General features: G+C 43.6%; 1 protein-coding gene across 4 annotated transcripts in view; it reads left to right on the forward strand.

Moving 5' to 3' along the window:
- ltbp1 (latent transforming growth factor beta binding protein 1) overlaps positions 1 to 24,342 on the forward strand; it is a 134,299-nt gene extending 109,957 nt beyond the window's left edge. For all 4 annotated transcript variants that reach the window (XM_080482233.1, XM_080482234.1, XM_080482236.1 and 1 more), the window contains 12 exons: positions 1,859 to 1,984; positions 2,071 to 2,199; positions 4,971 to 5,099; positions 9,310 to 9,447; positions 11,036 to 11,197; positions 12,817 to 12,906; positions 14,009 to 14,137; positions 16,535 to 16,675; positions 18,656 to 18,832; positions 19,360 to 19,515; positions 21,491 to 21,640; positions 21,727 to 24,342. In XM_080482233.1, coding sequence (XP_080338359.1) covers positions 1,859 to 1,984; positions 2,071 to 2,199; positions 4,971 to 5,099; positions 9,310 to 9,447; positions 11,036 to 11,197; positions 12,817 to 12,906; positions 14,009 to 14,137; positions 16,535 to 16,675; positions 18,656 to 18,832; positions 19,360 to 19,515; positions 21,491 to 21,640; positions 21,727 to 21,899 — 1,700 coding nt within the window. In that variant the 3' untranslated portion in view covers positions 21,900 to 24,342. The remainder of the gene's footprint in view (positions 1 to 1,858; positions 1,985 to 2,070; positions 2,200 to 4,970; positions 5,100 to 9,309; positions 9,448 to 11,035; positions 11,198 to 12,816; positions 12,907 to 14,008; positions 14,138 to 16,534; positions 16,676 to 18,655; positions 18,833 to 19,359; positions 19,516 to 21,490; positions 21,641 to 21,726) is intronic.
- Positions 24,343 to 25,142: the final 800 nt, after the last annotated feature.

Consider the following 25,142-nt stretch of genomic DNA (forward strand, 5'->3'; position numbering starts at 1 on the left):
CTATATACTAATATATTGCTTTTGTACCACATAATGGTAGTAGCAGTGACACCCCACGACTGTCTGACAAAGATTAGCACAACTTTCATCTCCCAGAACTCCACAAACTCCTGTCCTCACTTCCCAGACGTTTACACAGATGTTGCTGTAGAATTCATAATGTCGCTTATATTTTCCTTGAAATAGTAAAATAGCTCAGTTCCAACCTCCAGTATGTCATACTGTATAGATCAATGATGGCTCAAACTGGTGCCAACTTATAACCATACAGGCAATGTTTGTTAGAAAGTCCTTCAACTATGGATATGATGAGCAGTCTGCTGTGGTTTCTACTTCGCTCTGTATAACGAACCCTGCCGAAAACATTCTCATCACTAATATTGCTCTACACTTCCTTGAACTCATGTGACATGCATTCGTTTCCACGTTTTTGTGTTGGCCAACAATATTGGTACATTCTGAATAGTACTTAATTTGGATTTAGAATTTCTGCGTTATCCTGCACATGAATTCATTTTCAAACGACACGGTTCCCTTCATTTGGTTCCACACTGCTGCGCTTCAGTGTCACAGTTTGCTACATAAGAGAACAGGTCTGTGTCTCTGTATTTCATGTCTGTGGCTGCAGTTATCAGCTGATGGAACACGTCTCCTTTAATGAATGTGGACACAACAGTGGACACAACACAACAGTTTAATCTGTTAATCTGATGGACAAAAGCACACAGAGCCGACTGTGAGGGATCGTCTTCTGAATCAGTCTCTTAACCCTTGATGCTCCAGGGCTCCTTCATGTACACATTAAATAAAGTGTTAATGTGCATTAAGACTTTGCATCAAGACTTGGATCAAGTTGGACATAAAGGATCATTCATCTCACTTTGTGCTGGAGCCAAATTACCAATCCAACAGAGAGGCTACATGATAGCAGTTTGGAAAGTCACACAGACACACACACACACACACACACACACACACACACACACACACACACACACACACACACACACACACACACACACACACACACATACACATATTTGGTTTTGGAAAATAATGAAATCAGATTACAAGAAATTCAAAACCACATCATCCAGGACACCACCACCACCATGTTCAACAACATTCAACCAGTCAGTCTGTCCACATTGGCTCTCATTCTCTAGTGAAACCAAATGAGAAGGAAACTACTTGATAATGTGACTTTTGAGAGAAACTGAAAAAAGCAAAGAGAGCAAATGAGCATTAGTGGATGTAAGTACAATATTGACTGCAGTACACTACATGAAACATGGTTTCTCAGTGTACTGGAAAACACTATACTGACTGATTTTCAGCACTGCATTGGAAGGTTTGCACTGGCTTATTTGTTGGAAAATAAAAAAAATATATAAACGTATCAACAGCATGTGTGTATCTGCAACTAATTCTGTGCATGTGAACAGTCTGAAGCATTTTCTAAATTTGAACGATTTAAGTATTATTGCAAAGTATACTAAAGAAGAGAGTGCTTTACATTAAGCCCACCAGTGTCGTTGGTTAGACAAACATCAGGTAATTTGAATTAAGTGTGTGCTCCTTGGTACAGAGGTGTAGTTTTGGTAGAAGTGCTTCATTTTACAAGATATATGAGGTATTTTGCAGTTTGGGTGTGTGGTTTTGTGAACTGTGTGAAGTATTTTGATAAAACCAGCCGAGTTTGCAAAATTGTGTTTTAGCAAATGGAAAAAAAACTGTCAAGCCGCCCAGCAAGGTATTGGCATGATTTGGTATTTCCTCATAAGATCTTGAAGTTGTTAACATATTTCTCCAAATGCCAGTTTCAACTGAAAGTGTGTTTGTCGTCGATGTGCTCCAGATGTGGATGAGTGTGTGGAGGAAGCCAGACCATGTGAGGACGTAGGAGAGTGTGTCAATAACATGGGCTCCTACACCTGCAGCTGTCCGACGGGCTACCGGCAGGTCAACGGCACGAGCTGCAGAGGTGGGGACACACACGCACTAACGCACGCACACACTAACACACACACACACACATCAACCTCAGTGACTTTCTCTCTGTCCCTCCAGATGTCGATGAGTGTGTGGAGGAGTCGGAGCTTTGCTCCCCTCACGGCAAATGTCTCAACACGGAGGGCTCTTATCTGTGTGTGTGTGACAGCGGGTTTACGGCCAACTTGGACGCGCCATCCTGTGACGGTGAGAAGCTCCTTCACACAGGTGCAAGGCTTCATTGACTCACATGTGCTTGTAGTTGTCGTTACTATCGGTCAAGCCTGAGCCCTGAACGTGACCACGGCCTGGGACTCACCTCGAGCCAGGTCTGCTCATCAACACTTCACCTTTGTCCTGACGGTCAGCACAACAAACTGTGGAACCATGCACTTTCTTCCCATAAAGTGGCAAACAATTTGCCCACAGATGCACAATTCACCTCCTTACTGTAGGACGTCCCACATGTTTAGGGGCGGGTTCAATTCCTTGAATTTATTATCAACAGTTCTTAGATCAGTGGTATGACTCCACAACGATGCAAATCATTGCTTCCCAGGAGAACGCTGTCTAAAGTCTTAGGTCAGCTCACAGCGTTTCCCCTCGTGCAGATAGCGAGCAAACGGTACCTCAGACCCGGACGTCTTCTCCCAAAACTCTTGTCCTGGTCCTTACGTCCTCTTTCAGGAGCTTGCGATGAAAAGCAGAGGTCAGGGCTGCCTGGTGTGCAGCTATGAACCCGACACACAACACGTTCGTTCTTTTCCTCTTATCAACACTTATCAACAGCAGCTCTTCTGTTGGAGTCCCTGCTTTGCTTCTTAGAGGCATCGCTGACCTCAGGCAACATCTAATGCACTATCAAGTTCATGTCAAACTATCCATTCACAACACTGAAAAACAACATGGACTAAACAAAAAGTGAAAACTAAATCCAGTAGTTTTATATTCTGCAGGTCTTGAACTGTTGCTTTTCTCACGGTCGCAAAGGAATTCCTGCATATAGTGAAAATATAGAGAAATAGAAAGCTGTGCATGTAAATTACGACACAAGATATACCCACCTTATCTTGCTTTTGAAGTAAAAGATTGTGAATAGCACTCCTCCAAGTGATGCTTTCTATTGCTGGCATGTCCCAGCAGCCAATAACATCCCTGCAATAAAGAAAACCAGGCTTCTGTTCGATCTCCTCTGAATTGGTTGGATAGGCTCAGTGGAAAGTTGCACATCTGTGCACAGTGAATCAATAAGAATATGAAAAGAACAATGATCAAAAAATGTAATATATTTTTATTGTTATGTCCGAACTGTTTGTCATAAACCTGGGGAGCACAGGAAGTAGCCAAACCGAAGACTTAGAATTCAACATATGTCTTACTTCTTACTTCTTAAATCTTCTGAAACCAAAACAGGCCTGACGTTCTTCTCGAGTGGAGGACTTCATATGGCCAAAAGGCATCCCTAGTCGGTGAGGCTGATTGTTTTGAGGAATGAAGGACAGGCGCCCCACGGTGGCCACATGAACCCAGACCACCTGAGCTGCGTTCTCTTTGGATTTCTCTCAGGTTATTGAACGCAGGTGATTCTGCTTCAGTGTTTGTTTTGGACTTCTAAGAGTCATTTTACAGGTTTTGGCGCCTGAGGGTACTAACGTGGAGGCGACACGAGGACCATTTTGCGTTGTTCTTGTCTAAACTACGTCAGGATATTTAAAACTCGTCACTAAATGTAGATGACATAATATAAGAGGTTTCAGGACTGTCCACACAGGTACCACACTTCTACACAAATAGTGCTTCAGTATCAACACTGAACTGCACGTGATCTTGTTTTCTTTATTTTGTCAGCTTCCTTTATTCACCACGTCTCCATCCCTCGAGTTCCCTGTCACAGACTTTGAAGAAGCACTTTTCTTTTGCATTCGCTTCTCCTACTTCCTCCGTCACGGCAGCAGTCTGGGCCTCTCTGCCAGCGCTGTTTTTAAAGCCTGGTCCTGCTTTGCAGAAGATGGGGGGTGAAAAAAAAACAGAGGAAAAGAAGCAGATGGAAGCCTTTGAGCTGACTGTCTAGACTTCGGGGGGATATTTGTTGCTCTGTGCTTCATGATTTATGTGGGGGTGGGGGTGGGGGGGGGGGGGGGGGGGGGGTTGGGGGGTACTCAGACACAAGTGAAAACGTCTCTGTTCACAGTGTCTACTTTAATTTTTAACTTTAATTTCTACTAGTTTCCTTCATAAACAAAACATCATGAAATAATATACATTACAAAATTACAAAAACAATTTTCAAATGAAAAGAGCTCACACAAAAAAATTGTTTTCCTAACAAACTGATTAAATTAGTATTTGTATGCTTTAGTGTCACTTGCTAAATTCTTTTATAGAATGCTTTATAATAAAGGTGACTTCCTCCAACAGACAGACTCCATCCGCTCTTTTTGTTTTGGAGCATTTGCATTAATGGAGATGTTTTATCAAGTACATGCCTTCTGTCATGACTGTCTTTCATTTGTTCCAGGTACATTACAGGGTAGTTGTGTGGAATGTCATATCCTACAATAATATGTATGATGTCATTTTACATTTTGTGAATGGTTCACATCTGCAAGTCCCCCAGCTGAGCGCATAGTCATTTAAAAAGTTAAAATCTTTAATTCTGCTTCCCACCATCTCGCTGGCGTCGCCGAAAGTCACCCACAGTCTCCACTTCATATTAACTCTGATTTAACCACGTAGTGCTCATCTTTTTGAAAAGCCTCTTCTCCTCTGGAGGGTTCAGTTTTTCACCTTTCATGTCTCGTCCTCTCGTCTGGTTGGGAGGAACTAAAAGAAGAAGTGTGTGACCTGTTATTGTCTGGAAGATGTTTATACCTTTTAAAATCTGTCAATACAACAAGAAGGTAACAAGTGAAAACAACAAAGAAGCTTGTTCAGTCGACTGTGTCCACTATCGATTCACAGCTCTGTTTGCTTTTCAGATATCGACGAGTGCGGGCTCAATGAGACACTCTGTGGCCCTCATGGCTTCTGTGAGAACAGACTGGGATCGTTCCGCTGTCTGTGTGACCAGGGCTACCAGGAGTCCCAGGACCAACAAGGCTGCGTCGGTGAGTGTGGCACTATTGCTGATGGCGGCTGTGAGTCAGCTTTTACATCACCTTTTCTTTTGATTAAAGGTTGGTGGTTTGATCCCCATCTCTAATTGTCAGAGTCCTTAGACCAATTACTAACAACACAAGGCAGAATCTATTGTTAGATATATTTCAATAAAGTAAAGAATTTCAGGTCATTTTAAGTCACGTTGAAGTCTGTACTCAGCTCTACAAACGGGCGGACATCTGACAGTTTGACACAGACTCCAACAGAGTCCAACAAACCAACCAGCAAGACCTGAAAACTTCCTCAAGCTCTTTAGAAGTCACAGAACTTAAAAGTGAAAAAAAGAAAAGTAGGTAAACCTCTTGAAATGTTCCAGTTTTTTGGAAGAGGAAGATCATGAAAGTCACAAGTATAAACAAACACGATGTGCTTAAGATAATCCTACACAAAGCATCCTGATATATAATTGCCTGAAGTTATCGCGCTGCTGGTTTATTATAGAGAATCTTTAAACTAATTAGAGCTCATCTCTCCTTCAGCAGCAGCATCTCAAACAAGTTCCTTTGTAGCTGCTGATCAGAGCTTCACAACCTTCTGGAGGAGTTTGTTTGCTCTGTTGTCCTCAGCTCAGTCAGATTATCAAGATGTCTCATGTAAACGTCTCATTCCACATCATCTCAGTTGGATTCAGGTCTGGTTTCTCATCGCGTCTCTCTTAAAGTGGACTTTTCTCTGTTTGAAGCTTTTCTGTCTTAGATTTACTTCCATGTTCAGACTTGCTGCATTAACCAACTTCTACCCAGAGTTGCCTGGAGAACTCCAACCCAGAAATCTTGAAAGATATACATGTATATGTTGGAAATTCATTTTCCTCTGTGAGTCCAGACAGTCTTTTCCCTGAAGACCCAAATCATGACGCCGCCGTCACTGTACTTCTCTGCGGCTCTCATGTTGGTATGCAGTACTCGCTTTAAACCATCTGTAACTCCGCTTGCTCCTCCAATAATAGGTTTATCAGTCCACAGAATGCTTCTGCAGCCGCGTTGTCGAGTGTCACAGTGCTCTTTGGCCACCGTTGTGGTCCCGTTATATTTTTGAAAGCAGCTGCTTCCTCTGTGGTTTCTGTCGTGGACATCAGGCTTGTTCGTTGTGTGTGTGGGAGACTGATGAACAGGTATTTTAACCTTTTGCAGTCATTATCCTGCAGTAAGTTGCTGCTTTCAGCCTCGTTTTTACCCAAATGATCATCCTGGGCTGTTCCGCCAGAGTCAATGTCACATCAAAGAAGTGTTGCTCTGGTGCTAATCCTTTATTCTTTACATCTATTTTTGGGATCTATGGTTCACTGCTGAAGCTTTAACGTTTTGTGGCAGAGGTTTGTACCTCAGTTTAGATAAAGTAGCTTCTACCTGGATTGGATCTGGTTATATTGTAAGACTTCACGGATTGAGGGTCATTAGTCTCGATACCTTTTCCATTTTTTCCAGCAGTTTTCTAAATGTCCATTGGCTATTTTGAATAAACACATGACATGTTAGAATACTTTGTTTGCAAGCATATCATGCTTGTCTATAGACTTAAAGATCTGATGGGAGTTAATTACAAATGACCAAATGCCCCAAAAAAACAAAGAGATTAAAGGATCATACTATTCAAAATTAGCTTTCTAAAGGTTTTCCAACAGTAATAATCGTCCCCATACCTGGAACGATGCCCCAGAAGTAAACAAAGTCTGTCCTCTCTCTCCCTGGCTTGTTTCACTTTTAAAAAAGTGTGTTGCTCCAACCAGCCAATCAGAAATCAAACCCTATATAGTGTCATCGGGGGTTTAGCCAATCCCAATCAAGGTACGCCTTCCCTTTGACTCCTCCCACAATTAGGCAGCTCTGCTCTGGCACATGGCACCACGAGAGGAAGTACTTCCTCCTCTTCCCAAGATGGGCATGTGTGGGCAGAGCCAGTCCAGCTCACACAGACACAGCAGATTCTGAATGTAGCTCCTGTGATCCAATATTCAAATGGAGGAAAATCAAGGAAAAATTGGATTTGGGGCAATAAACATTTAACTACGACGTTTTTGGACCAATGAGACCCAGTGAAAGTGTTGAAAAGCTGTTTAATATTACCCCTTTTCTCTTTGTTTGAGATGTTCTTTAAACTCCACAACATCAACGTCTGGCATTCCAAGCAATTTAAAACCTTGTAACCACCATATTCCAACAGAGCTGAACCTCATTGTGACCATCCAACTTAAATGATGCTGGTCTGAAATCTGTGTTTCTTGTTAGTTGACGTAAATAAAGTCCAAACCAAGTCCAAACAGCAAGAGAACTGTTACGCCTCCTCTTACCTTTGGCCTCACTTGTTTATTTCAGATAGTATTCGAAGACAGCTTGGCCAAGTGGTACAGACACACTAATGAGAAATACATGAGCCTCATTTTGAAAATCAGTGGTTTGCCTCATATTTGGTTAGGAATGCGTAGGAACTGAAGGGTTCTGGTGGTTTCTGCAGGATAACCGGGCCCCTGCAGCTCCCATCTTAGTCCAATTTCCTCCTGCAGGAAGGACTTGGAATCCACCAACCCCCTCCCACCCCTGATAGAAAAGATAGAAAAGTGACCCCCTTACACACACACACACACACACACACACACACACACACACACACACACACACACACACACACACACACACACACACACACACACACACACACACCACACACCACACACACCACAGAGACACACACAACGCAGTACTAGAGCTCCCAGCATAGAATATGTGCTTTATAGGCACTTAAACACACTTCCCATCTGTCCCTTGGCAGTGTTGCTGGTTCCCACCCAAGTTCAGTCAGGCCAGATGCCTCCTGTCCTCTGCCAAACCATCACTGTACTGTGGCTGGCTCCGAGCAACTGACACACTTACATATGTATACACAGACACACACACACACACACACACACACACACACACACACACACACACACACACACACACACACACACACACACACACACACACACACACACACACACACACACACACACACACACACACACACACACACACACACACACACACACACACACACACACACACACACACACACGCAGACACAGTTCTTTAAAACTAACATTGGTGGCGTACCGCTGACCATTGAGAATGCAGGCCTACGTTCTCTGTCTCCTTCCTCCAGAGTCTCTCCATCTTTCAGCTGATCAGCTACCTTTCATTCTCTCTTGTCCTTATAACTGTCTTCCTATTTTTAAGAGAATGCTGAGGATTCACTCGTTCACTTCTCCCATCCTGAGTCAAGACACGCCCATAAAGTCACCTCAAGAGTTTCAGTGGACTTTAAATTAGAGCTAACTTTTTCCCCATTTCATTTTGAAACTTAAGTCCTCGATTCATTTCTGAAAAAATATTTGAGCTTGTAATTGCTGTGATTCATCCCGATTGAACTAAAACTAAATTTTTCAAAATCCTTTGAACCTTTATGTATTAAACTCAATAACGCGACTGTCCAGACACCATTGCACATGCACGGTGGACTGAAATGTGTCTACGTTGTCATACATGATGTTACATTGTGGGATGAAGCCCTCCTCTGATTGCCACAGTAAAGAAACTTTAAGCATTTTAGTGTTTTTCACACTGGCTGCAACACAGGGAAAAATTCTCTGGAGAGTTTTCTTCTTGGCGTGGCAGTAAAGCCTCTTATTGTTCCACCTTCAAATAGCGCAACTATGCTGGGATCTGTTTCAGCAAGATGTTGCTTTCCAGTCTGTTTGTTTGGTTTTAGAACTCTAAGGTTGTTTGAAGCTGTAATTTAATGTTTCATCACACCACGATGACTTGACTTTAGAGGCAGGAGTTTAAGAAAAGCCCAATATTTTCCTCCTGATGGAGATTATTTTGTGAACTACACAAGAAAGCCACAAAAATCCAAGTTTGTTTATAAAGATAATAAAAATATCCACTGACTCAGAATTCTAACATGCTCACCTTGAGCAGCAATATTAAAACAGCAATCACACCAGAGATTGTTTTAATCAGACAAACCCAGGAGTCAAACTGAAAATAGACCTGAAGTTAATCATCCTGCCCACTTTGGATCAGTAATAAACACAATCCTGATGCAACGTGACGAGGCCAATGACGCCGAGTCAGAATTCACCCTTCATGAGCGTCTTCTTCTGTTCGGTGGCTGCAGATGTGAACGAGTGTGAACTGCTGAGCAGTGTGTGTGGTGAGGCCCAGTGCGAGAACGTGGACGGCTCCTTCCTGTGTGTGTGTCCCAGTGGACAGGACTACAACGTGATGGTCGCAAAGTGTGAGGCCGTCCCCACAGGTGAGCCGCCTTCAGTTACACACACAACCTCAAGATATCAATTCACTTTCATTCAAAAGAGCAATATTCAACACACACAACAAGCACTTCATTTCTATCCAGCTCAGACCGAGAAGATTTCCTTTGAATGATTTGGGTTTAGGTGAGGTGTCTTTTGATGACCTGGCAAAGTGTAAAATATACAAAATTGACAATTTTATCAAAATTATCAGTGCAATAAAAAGGAACTTGCCTCAAGATGGAAAAAAAAGAAGAGAGAAATAGATCTTAAAAAGCTTTGGAGGTCTTCAGAGAAGACCTATAGAATCAGAATTAGGATAAAGTGTACTGTATGTTCAAGATGTGAATCCTTCATGCCAGTATTAATACATCTGTATGAAAAAAAAAGTCAATTTAAGAGTAATACTTAGAAAAATACTAAGTAAAAAGTAAATGATCCACTGACTGTATGAAAATGGAAATGAATTGGTCCTAGTAAAAAATAAATTCAAATGAGATCATTTACATATTTCTGCAACCTGTCACTTTCAAAATATAGAAACAGAGATAAACATGTTTTCCAATTACAGGCCAGTATCCTTGCTTCCACAATCCAGCAAATATTTGCAACCAGGTTGCACAAATTCATAGACCGATATGTATTTTATATAAGGTTAAGCAGTAGTCAGTACGGTTTTAGAACCAATCACTGCACATCAATGGTTATTACAGTCTGCTGGTAACAGAAGAACTATCCACTGCTATAGATTAAAAAAATCATTATTTTGTAAACATCTTTGTTGACTGCATAAATTCTTTAGATACAATAGATCACATCTTAGTTGTGGACAAACTAAGTAAATATGGCATCAGAGCGGTGGCGCATCAGTGGATTTCTAGTTAATTAGAAAATAGAAAGCAGTTTGTGCAGATTGATCAAATCTGGATCAAATCATTTAAAAGGTGGTGTTTCTCAGGGGTTGGCTCTAAGAAGAAAATGATAGTGGAAGTCTTGAAAGCCAAATATTCCTCCAGGTGTGCTCCCACTTCCTCTCATTCAGCTTACCTACGTCAGGTCACCCCCCGCCAGGTCACCCTCCTAATGTGAGCTCTTCTCCCTCAGTGCTCGCCACACAAGCTTATATATTCATGACTTTATTGCTGTGTCTAAGCTGCTCTAATGTAATCTCTCTGCAGAAGATACCTCTTTATTTTATTCTGGGGAAAATTCAACACAAAACAAAAACTAAATAGAAACATTGTTTGATTTGAATAATTTGTCACCAAGTCTTGGAAAAACAATATTTTTGATATTTAGTAACAGATGGAAAGACATTGGTTGTTCAATTAATATAGAAGGGCCACACAGTGGCGCAGTGGTTTGCACTCTGGGCCCCCTGGGTGCTCCGCTTTCCTCCCACAGTCCAAAAACATGCAGGGGAGGTTAACGGGTGCAGCTTGAAACGCGTCGTCCTGCACCCAGCCTTTGGTTAAGTGTGTAAAATCTCTCATCAGCTTAATCATGATGATGGATTAATCCGCATCGACACGTCGATTTTGACAGCCCGACTGGGATTGTATTTATGTGCTCATTCATCACTCCCTCCAGCGTCGTCCGTGGAGCGGAAGGAGTGCTACTTCCGTCTGAATGATGAGAACCTGTGTGAGAGCGTGCTGACCAGCCACGTGACCCTGCAGGAGTGCTGCTGCACGCTGGGAGCAGGCTGGGGCGACAACTGTGAGGTGCACCCCTGTCCTGTCAACGGAACTGGTGAGTCACAGCGCAGCGTGTACAGCCTTTTTAAAATAAAGTCTATTGTCCATGAGGTCTATTCACACTCCTTCAGAGGAGGTGGCGAGTTGACAACCACTATTTCCCACCGCTGACAAAGACAAACCAATGCTAATCGAACAACAGGTACAACGCAGAACTTTTAAGAGATTGAAGATGATGAGAATATCAGCAGGGTGTTTAATGAAGCCATGGAAAAACTCATTTTATGTCATAGTTTGAATGAAATAAAGTATTTCTGTTTCAATTCAAAAGCATCTTATTGTGAACAATTTTTCCATATCAAGGTTCCCATTTTGCTGGCCTGTCCGTCTTCTATCATTAAAGTTGTTTTCTCCTGTGATGCTGTAACATTCTACCTATTTCAGGTTCAAACTGCTCCCTACGAAATGTTTAATGGTTTGAACGATGGTTCCTGAAGACACACTGCCCTCACAGGTTCAGGTCAGAAGATGAAGTTGCTCTAAAAAGAGAAACTTATGAGATCCGTATGAATGAGCAACGTTTACTCTCGGGTTTCAGAAATATCAGGGATTTTATTGTTTTCTCTGATGCTTGGCCAAAATACAATTGAGGCCACTTTCTAACCTCTGAATCCAGTGATTCTGCCTCCAGTCATGATATTTCTGCCCCTGCTGTCTCTGTGCTCATCAGTGTTATTAACACTTGTCTAACTGATGCCAGTTGATATCTGACTTGTCTTGTTTTTCAGCTGCTGTAAGCATTGGTTGTAGAAATCCGACTGTAAAGCTGTTATAGGGGGAAAAAAGGCAATGGATATTCATCATTTAAAAATAGCGCATACGCATCACAAATTGGCACAAGTCACTTCTAATGCAAAACTTTGGAAAAAGAGGGTCATTGTTTTCACTCCGTAGATTCAAACACCCTATTATGAGAAATATTTAGATACTCTGCAGTGTTATTTGTGTTTGTGATGCCTAATGTTGTGCAGATCCTCCTTCGTTCCACCTGGATGTTAGATCTTTGACGTCCTGGAGTCATGAGGTGGACTTTTCTCATGGCCTCCAGCCTGTCCTTTCATCGCAAAGAGATTCAGTCCTAATGTTTTCTTTCCTGCTTTAGCAGAGAGGTACACACGGTGTGGTTGTTGATCACCGTGGCTTAAAGTCTGTGGTCTTCTGTTTTAGAACGAGAGATGTTGCCAGACAGCAGGTGTCGCAGGCACATGACCCGAGATAATCTGCAGGCAGTGTCATAAACCTCCCAGCAGCTACGAGCTGCAGCTGCTAACAACCACTTCTGAAGATCAAATCGACTCCAGCACCGACGCAATAGTTTCGAGTTTCCTGAGGACGGCCCATGTTGGAAAATGTCCACGTCCTTTATTTGCTGCTGCAGCTCGCTTCTTTCCTCTACATAATTGCTGCCAGGGCAAGTGTTCAGTCCTTGGTTAGCTTCATTTCTTCATTCCCTGAGGGCACAGGATGACATTATTCCTGTGTCAACTCTGATTCATGAACAGGTGGAGTGGCGATCTTTGGTCTGTCGATGGTTATAATACCACGGCTGGTCGTCATGTCGGAGGAATGAACAGAGGAGCTTTATGTGAGATCGTCTTGTGTGTCCTCTTTCAGACCAGTTCAACCAGATGTGTCCATCAGGAAGAGGTTACATTCCCAGTGGAGACCTGCTGTATGGAGTACCCACCTCCGACAGCTACAGAGGTGAGACTAGTCCACGTTGCAACACGTCGGGTGTGTGAGGGAGTGTGTGGATCAAGAAACTGAGATGGAGGAGGCTCTGTAAGGCCCAGAACATGAGCATCCCACACAGCATCTCAAACCTCCTTCAACTGACTACAAACATTCACATTTTCACCCACTGGAACTAGAATAAAACCAACTTTTTAATCTCCCAAATCTTCTGTTATCAGTGCAGAGGAACTACTGATGAGCTCTCAGTCACCTCAGAAAGCTTTACTGACATTTTACTACACTCAGACAGTCACATCTTCTTCCCCACTTCACCTTCTTGACTGGATTTGACAGCAATAAATTCAGGACTAAAGCTCTGACAGACTGACAGTTGTGATCTCAAGCAGTATTAAAGGGCTCATACGATGCAAAATTCTCTTTCTGATGGATTTACAACAGTAATAATCATCCCCATACCTGGATTGACGCCCCAGAAGTGAAGAAAGTCTGTCCTCTCTCTCCGTGGATTATTTCAATTGTTGTTCCAACGAGCCAATCAGAAATCAAACCCTATATAGTGTCATCAGGGGTTTAGCCAATCCCAATCAAGGTCGGCCCTCCCTTTGACCCGCCCACAATTAGGCAGCTCTGCTCTGGCACATGGCACCACGAGAGGAAGTACTTCATCCTCTTCCTAAGATGGGCGTGTGTGGGCGGAGCCAGTCCAGCTCACACAGACACAGCAGATTCTGTATGCAGCTCCTGTGATCCAATATTCAACTGGAGGAAAATCAAGGAAAAGCTGGATTTGGGGGAATAAACTTTGAATTGGAATTGTTGGACTAACAAGACCCAGTGAAAGTGTTGAAAAGCTGGATAATATGACCCCTTTAAAGAATATTTGCTGAATAAAACTGAATTACTGAAGATCGATAATGTGAACAAGGAAATAACTCTGACCTCACACAAGATACTTTTCTGTGTTGAGTTTTCTGCAGCTTCTTCTTGTAAGTCTTGTCTTGTTCTACTTGTTACATTCAAAGAGACGTAAAATACAGATAGGGATCTACAATGCTGGCTGATTATGGACAAATATTGTTCTGATTGTGATTTGTTTTGTCTCTGTTTGCAGATGCAGATGAATGCACGCTGTTTGGCCAGGAGGTGTGTAAAGGAGGCTTCTGTCTGGATACCGAAGGCAGCTACGAGTGTTACTGCAAGACCGGACAGGATTACGACCCGGCTAAACTAGAGTGCAGAGGTGATTCACACATAGAATAGAATAGAAATACTTTATTAACTCCAGAGGGAAATTCCTGTAAGCGTTGCTCCAGACGGAATAAAGAAGGAAAGAAAGAAAGATGAAGATCAAATATGACAGAATAAAAATTAGATACGTCGTTTTAAATATTAGTATGTACAAGGAAGAACAGTGGTCTAATGTAACCACAGAAAGAAGAGAATTACCCAAAACAGAGCAAACTGGATTATTGCCACAATAATGAAGGGTCTCTTGTGACTCTGTTGGTTTTCTGAGTCTGCAGCTGAAGCTGCTGCTTCTGGAGAATCATTGTTCAGGATGGACCTCAGTCTGGAGCAATGCCCCTCGCTGACATGATCTATGTACATATCGTACTCCTGACATCTAGTGGTCACAGATGTTATGCACGGGTAGGTTTTCATAGACGGCATAAGTTGCTTCTTAACACAAGTCCAGCCAAACAACTAAAAGGGTTCAACTTATGTCATTTTCTCTTGCAATAAAAGTATATGTAGCAGGTCAGCCTGAATGAACCTTAAACAACATATCCCACAATTCATTTAAATGTTATGACCACCAGATGGCACTTTCCATATCAGATTTATAGTAAAGTGATGGGTTTAAAACAAAAAACACAGCATCTATTCTGGGAAGAAGCAGTTTCATAATGACCTGTGCATGGTCACTTATTTAACGCTGTGCTTGCCAACACTGGTAAAGGTTTCCTCCTCTACTTCACTAGGAACACAGTCCATTTTTTACAGGGGGGTTTTACTCTGCTGCTGCCACAGAGGTACGCATGTTAGCACAGGTTTTTCTAGAGCTCGGTTTAGACTGACAGGCTCAGCGTTAACGGGCCGTGTGCCTTTCGGTCTGCCTGCCGTCACTTCAGATGAACAGCCTTCCTCTCAGTAGCTCCTCCCCCTCAGAGGGTTGAAGATACTCCCACACAGGCCGCTTCACTCTTTAAACGTTACAGTCTCACTGTGGTCGGCGGACAGCTCTTGTGAGCCACGCTGAGTGAGGTCTGGTCGCTCTTGTTTCACTTCATCACTGTCAAATGCTCACAGTCTCTGCATGTATGAAAGGAGGAAGCAATAATTGCCTTTGCTTCACGAATGGCCATCCCACTCAACACATGTTGGTGGACGACTGGTGTCAGCAGCAGCACAGTGGGATGACTTCTAGACTTCCTTTGAGGGGTTTGCACATTCTCACTGCGTGCTAAGGTCTGACTATTAGTCTCACGAGGCAATAATCTCACTGTGTTTGCCCTTTGATTGGCTGTTGGCCTGTCCAGCACGTTCCCTGCCCTGCGCTCGCTGTTGGCCGGGTTCAGGAGTCGCTCTGGTTTTTACCAATGCCAGATTTTTGAAGTGTCTGCAGACTTCTCAGAGTGTCTGCCCCCTCGCAGGACACAGGTACAACTTCCTTGTATCATCGGTCAGTTATGTGCCACACCCTCCAGTTCAGTATTCTTTTTAATACCACAATGTGGTCTGCTTAACAGAAGGTCTCTTACCCTGCAGTGTGTAATAATGTAATACATTTCCATGTCATCATCTAATAACGCTGCATTTTGTAATAAAATTCTTGAACGCATTTTATAATAAACTTTGCCGCAGAAACCGTTTTTACAAAATGTGGGTGTTCCTCCGGGTTCTCCGGCTTCCTGCCACAGTCCAAAAACATGTGAGGTCAATTGGTGACGCTAAATTGCCCATAGGTGTGAATGTGAATGCGAGTGTGTGGTTGTTTGTCTATATGTATTTGCCCCGTGGCTGACTGGCGACCTGTCCAGGTGAATCCTGCCCTCGCCCACAGTATCACTGGGTAAGCAGGATAGAAGATGGATGGATGGATGAGATCACCTGCCATTGTGGCTGGTAGATTCTTCAAGTTACAATCCAATCAGTATTTCCAGCCATTTCCTTTTTCTTCAGTAAATGAAACCAGATTGAAAGTGCCACTGAGCGCATTTAATCATTTAACCCACATTTTGTAATAGCTCTTACAATATGGAACAGTTATTACAAAATGTGGCAAAGTTTATTAGAAAATGCGGTTAAGAATTTTATTATGACAAGATGTGGTGTCATTACATTATGAGGTGAAAATGTTTTTCCTTTCTTTGTATTGGCTTGGAAAAATGTGTTACGTTACCAAGAAACATATAAAAAGTGTTTCCAAACTCCTCCGCTGTTGGTTTGGATGAGCAACGTGTGACCTCCATTCAACTCTTCGCTGCCATGAATGAGCAAGGCATTGGGCTAATGGGGATTTGATTGGCTTCTTTTATATGTGACTCGATCTTTTTGGAGAAGAACTTTTGGTTTCAGCAGCACAGTGAGCACGTGGTGACTCAGTCGTAAACTGACACTTCTCTCTTCCCTGCAGACATCAACGAGTGTCGGGATGACTCGGTGTGCGTTGGCGGCGAGTGTTTGAACACGGATGGCTCATACATGTGTTTCTGTACACACCCCATGGTGCTGGATCCCCGAAGCAGCAGCTGCGTCTTTGTTCCTGAGGTGGCTGGTAAGTTTGCGTTTCAAATACTTTGCAATCACACGCCGTTCACTCCCCTTATTCTACTTTTGTTGCGTCTTTACAGTCTGTGTTCGCTTTGTTAAATCTATTTTCCATGTTAAATCATCCTGCACAGCCAGAAGGTTTGATCAAAGCACACAAAGCCGAATTGGACCAATAGTGTTCCACACACGTGCTCAACCTCCTATCAAACTCCGGCACAAAAACCAGTTTGTTGTACGTTATAATGTTTTAATGCTAATGTAAGTGTCCTGCTATAAATAAACTCACCTCAACATATTTAGTACACAAGGTTACATTTGAAGCCTGTTATCTACAGACAATTCTCCTGAAATACTGAATAGTAATCACTACTTGTTACTTGTAGGAAAACATGCTCTTTCCCAGCCAGACGTTTTCTCACTGAACACACACTGTGTGCAGTAAATGAATTTATACTAATCGAATATAAGCTGCGAGACTCTCAGATTTTACTATGAACATAGTTACAACGTGAGTAAAAAGAAATCATTGTGCATTATTGTCTCTCCTGTTTCTGTAAGTATATTATCAATACATTTTCACTCCTGTTGTATTCCATAGTTTTATTTCTTGTTTTGTTTGATGTCTTGTGTGTTAAATCATACTTCTCATGTACTTTGTTTCCACTGTGGTCGTGTGACAGTGCTCTATAGATAAAGATGACATGATGCCCATATACCATATATGGGTACAGATGCACCTGAGTAATTGATAAATGCCATCAAGCCTACTGTAATTTCCAGACTATTGAGCACACCTGAATATAAGCCAAACCCACCTAATGTAAAAAGACAAAAAGAATTGTACATTTATATATGCCGCACTTGACTATAAGTCACAGCTCTCCACATTGTAACAAGGCAGGAATTTCACTGCGGGATTGCAGTTTGTATGTTTTAAAGAAAAAAGTCATTTTAAACACGGTTTTCATGGTGGGTCGGGTCAGCGGACGGGGCACGGGGGGGGGTTGTTCGCGACAGTGTGCCTTCCTCAGGCTGAGCTGTGGAGCATGTGGGGTGTGAGGCTGGAGCTGCTGGAGCTGCTGGAACTGCTGGAGCTGCTGGAGCAGGGCAGAGCTCCAGAGGTCAGGCCCCCCTAGCCCACAGGCTGTGTGGCCGAGACAATGAGCCTCCCATGGGCTGAGGAGAAGCACGTGGGGCAGGTGGGGGTGGTGGTGGGTCAGATGGAGCTCTGTGAAAAGTGAATAAATCCCTGCAGATGTATCCACGGCGTGAAGCACGTTGACCCTTAAAAATCCATATATTTGCCGCGTCATTGTATAAGCCGCAGGGATTATTGCGCGTGAAAAAAGTAGAGGCTTAAAGTCCAGAAATTACGGTAATTCATGCTCTTTTCATAATTTGCAAACAATGCGTGAAGGCTCTGGCGCTACCAGCCTCTGTGTCGACGCTACACGCACCTTCAGCAGCCTCAGTCTGTCTTACGTATTGTGCATTGCGCACTTTATTTTACATCCTGTCGACTGGAGACCGAGGGACGAGCTCGCTGTGTGGCGCCACACGCTCCAGGTCACGGTTAAGGAGTGTGTCAGTCATACTTTAATCATGGGTAGCATGTAGCATGTAGCACGGCTCAGACGTATGTGAAGACGTTTCTGGTGTACGAACTGTCTGTCTGACTCTTGATATTTTGTCAGAACAGAAATTGCAGTCTGTCGTTCGTTTTTCATTCTCATTAATATTAAAGAATCTCCAGACCGCTGGCATCGCTCGCGCTCTCGATGTATCCTTACATATGTGAGTGTAGATTGTGGCGTTTGCATGTTCTCCCTGCGCATGTTTTTCATTAATTGAACTTGCTGCAGACGTGAATGTGTGAAGACTGAGGGGCTGTAGGACTGTGAGGACTCTGTGAAGACGGTCTCGACCAGCCTTCTGCTACATCCAGCTGAACTTTACATGATCAGTCACACACTTGTGTTCCCAGAGCAACATGAGACGGAGCAGGTGGACTATCAGGGAATCTGCTGGCAGACGGTGACAGAAAGCATGACGTGCACCCGGCCTCTGGGACCCAACAAGAAGACCACGTACACGGAGTGCTGCTGCCTGTATGGAGAGGCCTGGGGCATGGACTGTGCCCTGTGTCCCTTCAGAAACACCGGTACAGACTTCAATGACCCACGTTGCCCTCGCTTCCATTGACCAACGAAGCAACCCAGTTTTATTTCTGTTGCACATTTCATTTAGAACAAGTCTAAGTTCCCCAAGCATGATTGATGGGTTGCTAATAATAAACTAAATAAGTAACTGCAATAAATGAATAAATAGAAGAAAAAAAATATTAATGGGTAATCAAACTTAAGTGTAAAAATACTAGCTAAATTAAAAATACATATAAAATGTTCAATTGACAAAGATAATGTTGGAAAGGTTATTTGTGAAGGTTTAATGGTAAAATGCATAAAACTGTAAAATAGTTTGAAAAAAATTATAACTGAATCGAAAGTCTGTACTTGTTTTAATGGAAAACATGGAACTCAGGTCGACATATTGTCGGGAATTATATGATAATAATGATTCTGTCATGTACTTTGATTACTCCAGCGATAGGCATTGATCTCTCTCTCTCTCTCCTTCTCTCTCTCTCTCTCTGTCTCTCTCTCTCTTGCTCTCCTGGTTTATCCACAGAGGACTATGCGTCCATGTGTAACCTTCCTCTGAGCGGCGGGCGGCGGCCATATGGCCACGACGCCCTTGTTGCAGGTCCGGTTCATGAGTATGAAGTGAGGCCGGACGACTCGCCGTCGCCTGAGCAGCGCCGCGTCCCACCGTTTTATGAAGAGCGTGAGTTTCCTGTCCTACACGCCTCCAGCAATCAGCACGCAGGAGCATCACATGTTTACCTGGACTTACATGTGAAAAGCTCACACACATTACTGGCCTGAGTACCTCCGAGTTCAGAGCTGGATGCTGGGATGTTTTTTCTGTCAGTGTGTCTCTGGTGACGTCCAGGTGTGTCGTCCTGACTTCCACCCAAATGCAGAGGATTTGCAGTCCGAGGCCTCTGATAATGTCCAACAGCACTGTGCTGCCATCTTGTGTCAGCATGGTGCATGTTTTTCTGACTAAACATCAACATGATATATGAGGGTTTGATTTATTCAGTGTATTTATTTTATTTTTTCATATATACAGTATAACTGTAATTATGTATAAGAAGCAGATATGAACACTTGTAATGCTATTCAAGTAATATTATCATACTGATTAATAAAAGTATGCTGAATATACATAAATCACACTTTTCATTCCCCAGAGCACTTTTCGAATCACATTCAACATTCACGCCATGCAAGGCACTCAGTCCATCCATTAGGAGCAGTTTGGGGGTCAGTGTCTTGCTCAAGGACACTTCAACATGTGATCAGCTAGGGAATGGAACCTGAAACCTACCAGTTGAGAGACCACCGGCTCTACCAACTGAGCCACAGCCATTGTTCAAGAAACTGTCTTCAACATTAACTTGGTCCATGTATTATTCATTGTTGTCACAATATTCGTATCTCAACTAATTAACAGAATGTTTGCGATTTAGTAATTAAAATAATCTCATTGACTGTTATTTGGAAAAACAAACACTAAAGCGCAAGACATTAACTTCTGCTCTGGTGTTCATATTGAAACATGTTAGTCTCACAATACTAAACATTATGATGTGATGTGATGTGATGGGATGGGATGTGATGTGGTGTGGTGTGGTGTGGTGTGGTGTGATGTGGTGTGGTGTGGTGGGATGTGGTGTGATGTGGTGTGGTGTGGTGGGATGTGATGTGGTGTGGTGTGGTGTGATGTGGTGTGGTGTGGTGGGATGTGGTGTGATGTGGTGTGGTGGGATGTGATGTGGTGTGGTGTGATGTGGTGTGGTGTGATGTGGTGTGATGTGATGTGGTGTGGTGGGATGTGGTGTGGTGTGATGTGGTGTGGTGTGATGTGGTGTGGTGGGATGTGATGTGGTGTGGTGTGATGTGGTGTGGTGTGATGTGGTGTGGTGTGATGTGGTGTGGTGGGATGTGATGTGATGTGGTGTGGTGGGATGTGGTGTGGTGTGGTGGGATGTGATGTGGTGTGATGTGGTGTGGTGGGATGTGATGTGGTGTGGTGTGATGTGGTGTGGTGTGATGTGATGTGGTGTGGTGTGATGTGATGTGGTGGGATGTGGTGTGGTGGGATGTGATGTGGTGTGGTGTGGTGTGGTGGGATGTGATGTGGTGTGGTGTGATGTGGTGTGGTGTGATGTGGTGTGGTGGGATGTGATGTGGTGTGGTGTGGTGTGGTGGGATGTGATGTGGTGTGGTGTGATGTGGTGTGGTGTGGTGGGATGTGATGTGGTGTGATGTGGTGTGGTGGGATGTGATGTGGTGTGGTGTGGTGTGATGTGGTGTGGTGTGGTGGGATGTGATGTGGTGTGATGTGGTGTGGTGGGATGTGATGTGCTGTGGTGTGGTGTGATGTGGTGTGGTGTGATGTGGTGTGGTGGGATGTGATGTGGTGGGATGTGATGTGGTGTGGTGTGGTGTGGTGTGATGTGGTGTGGTGTGATGTGGTGTGGTGTGGTGTGATGTGATGTGGTGTGGTGTGGTGGGATGTGGTGTGGTGTGGTGTGATGTGATGTGGTGGGATGTGGTGTGGTGTGATGTGATGTGGTGGGATGTGGTGTGGTGTGGTGTGGTGTGGTGTGGTGTGATAATAACTTTGCTTGGGTTCCACTGTTTGTTCCTGCTGTGACCGTTAAGAACGATGACGTGTGTTTGTGCTGCAGATACATACAAGGCCTTCGAGGGTTTGCAAGCGGAGGAGTGTGGGATTCTGAACGGCTGTGAGAACGGCCGGTGTGTTCGTGTTCAGGAGGGTTACACCTGTGACTGCTTCGATGGATACACACTCGACCTGTCCCGCATGGCCTGTATTGGTACGACATGTGTCGCTAAAACAGCAGAAAACTGTTGATGTGCCTCATTCTGATGTCGCTTTGTTTTACCTCCTGTCTGTCCTCAGATGTGAACGAATGTTTGGAGCTGAACCGCCGGATGTCGTTGTGTAAAAACGCCAAGTGCATCAACACAGTGGGCTCCTATCAGTGTGTGTGTCTGCCGGGCTTCAGGGCCTCCAACAAACCCAACTACTGCGTGGAGGCCCAAACAGACCAAACGTCCACTCAAACACACTGAGCGCGGACCACGAGGGCGAAGGAGGACAACAAACACACCAAGACCACACGCACAAGCTTGTATTACTATACCTGTGAGGACGTCCACTGATTACACCCACTCAGCTCCAAAGTCCTGAGCTGCGACTTTAAATCCACAAACGCTTGACGCCGACACACAACAGCGACAAGGAGGAAGACATTTAACAAGTGTACCTTCTAATCTTAACACTCATATGCCAGAAGGTAATTGAGGAACTCATATGTCCGAATCCACATATTGATTTTGGATTAGAAGATCCAAAATACAACTCAACCCTGTATTTTCACACTATGTCACAGACTGTTAGATATTCATTCCCAGCTTCGCCTCACACTTGTAGAAGGTGTGGCGTCATGTCAATCTACTCACACTGCAAGAAAATGGGAAAGTAAAGACTCTTTTAGCAAAGAGTGAAACCATTCAGTGGGAATGTGAGAAATGTTCTATAGATCTTACTCCAGTGATTTAATGATGTCAAATATTGCCTTCAACTAATTTAGATTGTGTTAAAAAATAAATATTGAGGACACAACAGCGAGTCTAACATGTTTTGCAGTGGCTGATGGGAGCACAGCAGCGTTTGCTTGATATATTTGAACATGTTCAGGTGGTGCTGAAAGAAAAAAAATCCCACGATCCGGACAAAACGTGTTTGGAAATCATTTTGTTAAAAACAATAAACCTGTTGGCTGCACGATTTCATTTCATTGAACACTTTAACACTGAGCTGTGTTGTTGAAATAGTAGTTTGGTTGTAAGCTTGGACATTTGGTCAGGAGGTATAGAAATACAACACACACACGCACACACACACAAACACACACGCACACACACTTGAAGCTCTGTCTTTGTGGGGCCGAACGGTGATGTCATTATCACCGTTTTGTCGAGCGACACAGCGAAGCGCCAAACTACACAACAGTAACAAGGAAGTGAACGACCTTCCCCAACAGAAGTCAAGGTGTGATCCTGACCCTCCCCTCAAACACCACTGCTATGACTCCATGAAGCCTCACAAACAGCCTGAATCTAAGCCCATCAGAATAACCACAACCATAACAAGTGTCCTGCCATAGCTCGAACAGTTCAACTAATACCAGAGCCCAAACTTTCCTGAGTGCTTGAGTGTGAATTCCTCTGACTGAATTCACCCTGAAATAAGAGCCAGTGTGTCGCCCCGCTTGGACCATCACTCCTCTTCTTCAGTCCTACCTTTAAATGCGCTCTCTTCTTTTTGCCCAGCTTTCCTCTGACAAGGTAAAAAGTGGCCCTCCTCTGTTTCTGTCAACTACCTTAAATGTAAATGTCCACTGGGGAGACAGTTTAGCCCTGCTCCCGTCCCTCCCACTGTCTTAGTTCATTACTCTAACCTCAATGCACAGAACCTCAGAAAGCGCTAACATCAGTGACCTCTGCTCACTTCAAGTCCCTTCACCCGTTCGTCCTCAGTCCTGAAAGCCAGCCTGGTGCAGGCTGTTGCATCATGGCTCCACAAGGTAACGTTTGTGCTTTCAAGCTTTTGGGCCCCACAAAGACAGTAACAGAAGACTACATACACAAATATACAAAGAAAGCCCATATATTCTGCACTGTATAAGAAACACATCCAATGAAATGAGCAGTAATTTCCTTGATATGAAGATTCAGCTTAATTTACCTTGTGGTGCCTGTTTGAGGAGGAGAGAACAACAATTGTATAAAATGTATGTTTGGTCAGTTGCTTTTCTAAGTTGCTTTATTTTATGTTTAAATTGAGTATTTTATTTGTGTAATAAGAGGCTGTTCTGCTCATGTAACACATCGACAAACCCCATGGACTCATGCTGGGGGATTCACGTGTATTTTCTACCCAGTCAAGCTGATTGTGGATATTTAAGAGTGTGAAGAGGCCGGCAGTCTGCTCCCTCACTTCCTCCATCGCCATCCCTCCAATCGTCAAACAGAAGAGTTCATTTCTGTACCACAGCATCTCCAAACTGTGTAATGTGGACTTATCAATGTGCCAAGGAAGCCGCCCAGTGGAAAGTAGAGTTTATTGTAGCGCATGCCTTTGATGGGAATAGTGTTCAGAACTACCCAATGAGTGGACCGTGAGACAAAGCCAAGGTTCATGTTTGTACCAAAGAGATTGAAGACTGTGTTGCTTTGTGTTCCGTCCTTTTGTCACTGAGGGGCCGAAATCTGTTGGTGTTTTTCTACGTCTCTTTCCTGTATTTCACTGCCAAGTCTTGCCAGGTTGCAAAGCTGCTATGGGACAGCGATGGCTCGGGAGAACCTTGTGTACATTTAATCAAAGGAGTGGAGAAAACGGCTGATGTAATTGTAATTTGTACATGAATAAATGGCTTTTTTTTAATGACTTCATATCACAATGTACATGAAACTTGCGTGGTAATAAACCAGATATTGTGATATTTAAGGTAGCTGCTTGTCTGTTTACTTATCTGAAGGGACTTTTTCTGCTGTTCACACTGTTACAAGGGTTTAATGTCTGTTCATTTGGTCTGCTGAGTTCCAAAGTTTCATTTTGTTTAAGACATTAAAAGAACAAAGGGCGAGAGGATTAGCAATTTACAATCACAACTATAAACACACTCCAAAATGACAAAGACACTAAACTAAAAGTTGATAACAAGCCTTCGCAAACTAAAAGCATTTCAGACAAAGTCATTTTATGAGCGTGAGAAAAAAGCTGCAGGTTTTGGTGCTTGTGCAAACCACAAGTGTATTTTCATTAGAGGGCAAATTCATCGGCCCATCCATTCATCCATCCATCCATCCATCCATCCATCCATCCATCCATCCATCCATCCATCCATCCATCCATCCATCCATCCATCCTCCAGCTCTTCTGTGGGGGCCCAAGTCTCCGGCCGACCTCGGGGCCTCCTCCCAGTCGCATGTGTCTGGTAAAGTGAAAAGAGAGGCGACCAGGAGGCGTCCTGATCAGATTAATCACCTCAACTGGCTCCTGTCAGTGTGGAGGAAAAGCTAAACTCTTATTCTCTCCCTGACTGATGAACTCCTCACTCAGTCATGACAATTGACGCCCGCCACCCTGCGGAGAAAACCTTTTTCAGCGGCTCGTATCTTTAATCTCATTCTTTCAGTCATGACCCAAAGCTCATGACCATAGGTGGGGGTTTTCTGACCAGTAGAGATAAGCTCTCTCCCAAACAAAACAGTCAGTACAGTGACGAGCAGCTGGCTGAATCTGTGGCT

Source organism: Lipophrys pholis, assembly GCF_963383615.2.
Source record: "Lipophrys pholis genome assembly, chromosome: 15".
In the NCBI taxonomy this organism is placed as follows: domain Eukaryota; kingdom Metazoa; phylum Chordata; class Actinopteri; order Blenniiformes; family Blenniidae; genus Lipophrys; species Lipophrys pholis.